Source organism: Manis javanica, chromosome 17 (assembly GCF_040802235.1).
Source record: "Manis javanica isolate MJ-LG chromosome 17, MJ_LKY, whole genome shotgun sequence".
Taxonomy (NCBI): Eukaryota; Metazoa; Chordata; class Mammalia; order Pholidota; family Manidae; genus Manis; species Manis javanica.
This window is the reverse complement of record NC_133172.1, coordinates 21,453,311-21,459,310: the sequence shown is the minus strand read 5'-3', so window position 1 is coordinate 21,459,310 and position 6,000 is coordinate 21,453,311. Positions and strand designations below refer to the sequence as shown.

The following is a 6,000-nucleotide window of genomic DNA, read 5'->3' as shown; positions in this document are numbered from 1 at the left end:
CCAGCACCTGTATTACCAAACAATAAAAAACCACCCAGAGCTAACACACAGACATCATCACCACTGCTTCCACCATGGGCCGGTGCAGCTACTCCACTCACCGGGCACGCAGGGTGAGTGCCCAGGCCTGCAGGCGGTGCCCCATAGGGCTTTCCCAGCTGCAAGCTTAGGAGTCCAGGGACAGGCCAGCTCATCAGGTCACCTGTCAACCTAAGCAATGGGTCTCAGAGCCCATCTCAGTGGCCATGTGGCCAGAGGCTGTACAATGGCTAAAATATATAAAAATACAGTATCACATTATTAAAATAAAGCAAAATATTAAAAATGGACTAAATTTCCAAGACAGTTTATTTCCTCCTTGCCGTAAGGAGAAAAAATGCTGTGGTGGTTGGAGGGAGTTTGCCCTTCCCCTGGCTGTCCCCTCTCTTGGGGGGCGGGCCTCTCAGGCCCAGGAGCCCTGGCCCACGGGCTCCTGCAGACGCTGGCGGGTGGCAGGAGGCAGCTTCATGTCACAGCAGCTGGTGTTGCACTCATTCAGCACATCTCCCTGAGAGAGGCCATCAAGGCAGGGGTCCTCCAAAGCCCTGGTGTGTTCCCACATGCCTGTCCTTGCCAGCGTGGCCTGGAGAAGTTCTCGGATTCTTTGGTTTTCCTTGGAGGTAGACTCCCACACAACTTCAAGCTCGCCTTCCATTTCTCTGAGATAAATAAACAAAACAAAGGAAAAACTCAAAATAGTACAATTAAAAAACATGTACATAGCTCTTCTGAATCTTAAGTTACCAAGAACTCAAATGGGAGAATGCTTAACACCAGAGAACACAGCCCACTGTGCTCCGGTTCTGAAGCAGACTCCCAGTGCGGAATGAAACTCCCAGGGCCCCTGGAAATAGAGAAGAATACAAGGCACAGGCTGAAAATGCCTTCTTATCTTTCCTCTAAGTTTTCCCTCTTCCCTTATTTTGGTACCAGTGCAAACATCTTTTGTTCTCTATAGAATTACCATGTATAAGAATAAAATAAAATAATTGCAGTGGATGAGCTGTAGTACAACAGCCTGGCTGTGGGTGCCCACACAGCATGACCCTATAGGACTCTCATATCCCCTCTGGCCTGTCCCCGGTATGACCTGGCCAAAACTCAGGTACCTTTAAAAGCACCCATACACAGAGCTACTGATGGGCCCAGACATAAAGAGTTAAGTACAGGGGTGAGGAGGGATCTGTGGAAGTGAGGCTCATAACCAGAGACAGGGAAGACTGGCCTTGACCGTGTGCCAGCGTGGGTACCTAAAGGGAATGAAGGCTTATGATAAAAAGCAAGGGCAGCCTTCCTGAGGAAGGGCTCCATGACAGAGACCATGTGGAGTGAGGAAACAGGGCAGACAAGGGATACATGTCCTCACAGAACCAAACAGAAGTTCTGAAAACGAGGGAGAAAACAAACTCAGTGCCTTGGTTAAACAGTACATTGAACACACTGAAAAGAGAATCAGCAAACAGGAATAGTGAACAGAAGAAATTACCTATAATGTAGACCAGAAAAACAAGGAGATGGGAATTTAAAAGATAAGGCATGTTGGAGGAGTCATTCAGAATGTCTCACATACATTTAATCTGAGTTCCAGGAGGAAATTTAGAAAGAAAGAAAGAGGGGAAGGACTTATTTTAAGATGTAATGGCTGAGAATTTTCTAAACTAATGAAGGGCACAAAATCATAGATATAGAGAGTAACTTATACCAAGTAGATCAGTACAAAGAAATTCATGTTAAGCACATAACAGTGAAACTGTGGGATATAATATAGGAGATCTTAAAAGAGGCAAGAGAAAAAATGGACCATTTATTTTTTAAAGTGACAGAAGATTTCTCAACAGCAACAATGAAACAGAGTACACTGGACTATGCTGAGAGAAAGACTGTCAAGGTAGAATTCTGTAGCCATCAAGATCATCTTACAGGAATGAGGATACGATGCACGCATTTTCAGACAAGCAAAAAATAAGAAAGCTTACTCCTAACACAGGCTCACTAAAGAAACTTCTAAAGGATGCTCTTTTTAAAAAAAATTTTTTTATTAAGGTATTATTGATATACACTCTTATGAAGGTTTCACATAAAAAAACAATGTGGTTACTACATTTACCCATATTATCAAGTCTCTACCCATACCCCAATGCAGTCACTGTCCATCAGTGCAGTAAGATGCCACAGATTTACTGTTTGCCTTCTCTGTGCTACACTGTTCTCCCAATGAACCCCCCCACACCATGTGTACTAAACATAATACCCCTCAATCCCCTCCTCCCACCCTCCCCACCTACCCTCCCACAGGAGTCTCTGAGTCTGCTGCTATTTTATTCCTTCAGTTCTGCTTCGTTGTTATACTCCACAAATGAGGGAAATCATTTGGCACTTGTCTTTCTCCACCTGGCTAATTTCACTGAGCACAATGTCCTCCAGCTAAAGGATGCTCTTTAGGAAGAAGGAAACTAATCTGAGAAACGGGGTCTGGGATGCAAGGAAGAATACATTAAAAGATAAACTGAGGGGAGATTCAAGATTGCGGCATGAGAGGCGAGACAGAGAACTCCTTCGAAAACCAAAGACAGTGCAAAATATAGTTAATACAACTAACCCTAAAACAGCAACAGGAAAGAAGGCTGAGCCAGACTGCATACAAACCTCATGAACAGAGCAGACCTTACAAAACAGGGTAAGGTATGACAGCCTTGTTCCGGCGGGACCCAAGCCCTTCTCCCCCAGCTCACTGGCAGGAGGAAGAGAAACGAAGCAGGGAGGGGGTGGAAGCCTGGGACTGCTGACCACCCAGCCCTGGAGGTCTGCTTTGCGAGCAGAAACCTACCCTGTGTGCTGCTCTGGAGGATGGGGAGCTGGGACAGGCGGAGTGCTTGAGAGACAGATTCTGGCTGTTTGTGGAGGAGGGGATCCACTCCGGCTGTTCTGGGACAAGGGAAAGGCAGGCGGTCTGAGAGCCTTCCTAGCAGCGAGAACGCTGCTGAAGGGACGGGGTTTGCACAGAGCTTGCTGGGCAGGAGAAGGGATAGGTGGTCAAGGTTGTCTGGGCTGGCTCTGCCCAGCAGACTGGGAATTTGGAGGAGCTACAGGCGCTCCATCAGCTCCTGACTGCCTACTCAGCTCCGAGGCCCCCCACTGTGACACACAGCCTGCCCAGCCTTCTTCCTGGCCTGATGGAACCAGCTGGCAAACCGGCAGTCACTGTGCTGGCATTCGGCCAGCCAGAGGGAGGCCCCGCCTACAACAGCTAGTGACGCCAAGCATAGAGGCTTCCACCTGTGAGCTCAGCCCACTGGCTCTGATACTGGGGACAGAAAGCAGATGGGAATCAGGAAACAGATCTTTCCTCCCCGCAGGCACCAGCTTAGCTCCACTATGACCCCCAACATCACTCTAGGGGCTGAGCAGATTCAGAGACTGGAGCTTCTGGGCACTAAAGGGCAGCAAACAGAAATATGAAACGTCAAAAGAGCATGGTTCAGAACAAAATCTCACAAACCCAGAAAAAGGGCCTAATGAAACTGAACACACCAATCTTCCTGAAACAGAGTTCAAAATAAAAATCATAAACATACTTATGGAGGAACAGAAAAATATTCAAGAACTCAGGGATGAATTTAAGATGGAGATTCAATCATTAAGAAATTCCATATCTGAAATGAAACATACAAAGGAGGGATTTAAAAGCAGATTAGATGTAGTAGAAGAGATGGCAAATGGAACAGAAATTAGAGAAGACAAATACAAAGAAGCTGAGGCCCAGAAACAAAAAAGGATTTCTAAGAATGAAAGAATATTGAGAGAATGGTGTGACCAATCCAAACAGAACAATATCCACATTTTAGGGGTACCAGAAGAAGAAGAGAGAGAAAAAGGGATAGAAAGTCTCTTTGAGGAGGTAGTTGCTGAAAACTTCCCCAATCTGGGGAAGGAGATAGTCTCTCAGGCCATGGAGATCCACAGAGCTCCCAATACAAGGGACCCAAGGAAGACCACATCAAGAAATATAATATTTAAACTGGCAAAGTTCAAGGATAAAGACAGACTTTAAAAGCAGCTGGAGAGTGAAAAAAGATCACATGCAAAGGAAAACCCACCAGGCTATCATCATAATTCTCAACAGGAACCTTACAGGCCAGAAGGGAGTGTCATGATATATTTAATGCAATGAAGCAGAAGGGCCTTGAACCAAGAATACTCTATTTGGGAAAGTTATCATTTAAATTTGAAGGAGGGATTAAACAATTTTCAGATAAGCAAAAACTGAGAGAATTTACCTCCCACAAACTACAGTGCATTTTGGATGGACTTCTATAGATGGAAGTATTCCTAAAGTAAAATAGATGTCACCCAAGGGATAGACAAAGAGTATAGAATATGATTCAAAACATACAAAGAATGGAGGAGGAAAAAGAAAAAAGAATCTTTAGGTTGTGTTTATAACAGCATAAGAAGTGAGTTAAATTAGACTGTTAGACAGTAAGGGAATTACCTTGAACCTTTGATAACCACAAAATCTAAAGCCTGCAATAGTAATAAGTACATACCTATCGACAATCACCCTAAATGTAAATGGTCTGAATGCACCAATCAAAAGACACAGGGTCATTGAATGGGTTAAAAAATGAGACCCACCTATATGCTGCCTACAAGAGACTCACATCAAACCCAAAGGCATACACAGACGGTAAGTAAAGGGATGGAAAAGGTATTCACGCAACTAATAGGAAGAAAAAAGCAGGTGTTGCAGTACTTGTATCAGACAAAATAGACTTCAAAACAAAGTAACAAGAGGCAAAGAAGGACATTACATAGTGATAAAAGGGTCAGTCTAACAAGAAGATAGAACTATTATATCTATGCACCCAACACAGAATCACCTACATATGTGAAACAAATACTAACAGAATTAAGGGGGAAAGAAATAGAATGCAATGCATTCATTTTAGGAGACTTCAACACACTGCTCACTCCAAAGGACAGATCAATCAGACAGAAAATAAGCAGAGACAGAGGCACTTAACAACACACTAGAACAGATGGACCTAATAAACATCCATAGAACTCTACATCCAAAAGCAACAGGATACACATTCTTCTCAAGTGCACATGGAACATTTCCAAGAACAGGTCATATACTAGGCCACAACAAGAACCTCAGTAAATTAAAAAAGATTGAAATTGTACCAACCACCTTCTCCGATGACAAAGGTATGAAACTAGAAATAAATTACACAAAGAAAATGAAAAAGACCAGAAACATGTGAAGGCTTAATAACATGCTCCTAAACAATCAATGGATCAATGACCAAATAAAAACAGAGATCAAGCAATATATGGAGACAAATAACAAAAATAATTCAACACTGCAAAATCTGTGAGACGCAGCAAAGGCTGTGCTAATAGGGAAATATACTGCAATACAGGCTTCCCTCAGGAAAGAACAACAATCCCGAATGAACAGTCTAAACTCACAATTAATGAAACTAGAAAAGGAAGAACAAATGAGGCCCAAAGTCAGTAGAAGGAGAGACATAATAAAAATTAAAGCAGAAATAAATAAAATTGAGAAGAATAAAGCAAGAGAAAGCATTAACAAAGGCAGGAGGTGGATCTTTGAGAAAATCAACAAAATAGATAAACCCGTAGCAAGACTTAACAACAAAAAAAGAGAGTCTCCACACATAAACAGAATCAGAAATGAGAAAGGAAAAATCACTACTGATACCACAAAAATACAAAGAATTATGAGAGAATACTATGAAAAATTATATGGTAACAAACTGGATAACCTAGAAGAAATGGATAACTTTCTAGAAAAATGCAACCTTCCAATGCTGACCCAGGAAGAAACAGAAAATCTGAATAGACCAATTACCAGGAAAGAAACAGAATTGGTAATCAAAAACTATCTAAGAACAAAACTCCTGGAACAGATGGTTTCATTGCTGAATTTTATCA

At 42.7% G+C, this 6,000-nt stretch overlaps 1 protein-coding gene across 8 annotated transcripts in view; it reads right to left on the bottom strand.

Moving 5' to 3' along the window:
• Nucleotides 1–330: 330 nt before the first annotated feature.
• Nucleotides 331–6,000, bottom strand: part of CEP89 (centrosomal protein 89) — an 84,907-nt gene continuing 79,237 nt past the window's right edge. For 6 of the 8 annotated variants that reach the window (XM_073225901.1, XM_073225903.1, XM_073225902.1 and 3 more), the window contains one exon: nt 331–698. In XM_073225901.1, the coding sequence (XP_073082002.1) occupies nt 443–698 (256 nt within the window). In that variant the 3' untranslated portion in view covers nt 331–442. The remainder of the gene's footprint in view (nt 699–6,000) is intronic. The other 2 variants (XM_073225907.1, XR_012126663.1) reach the window with 2 other exon arrangements.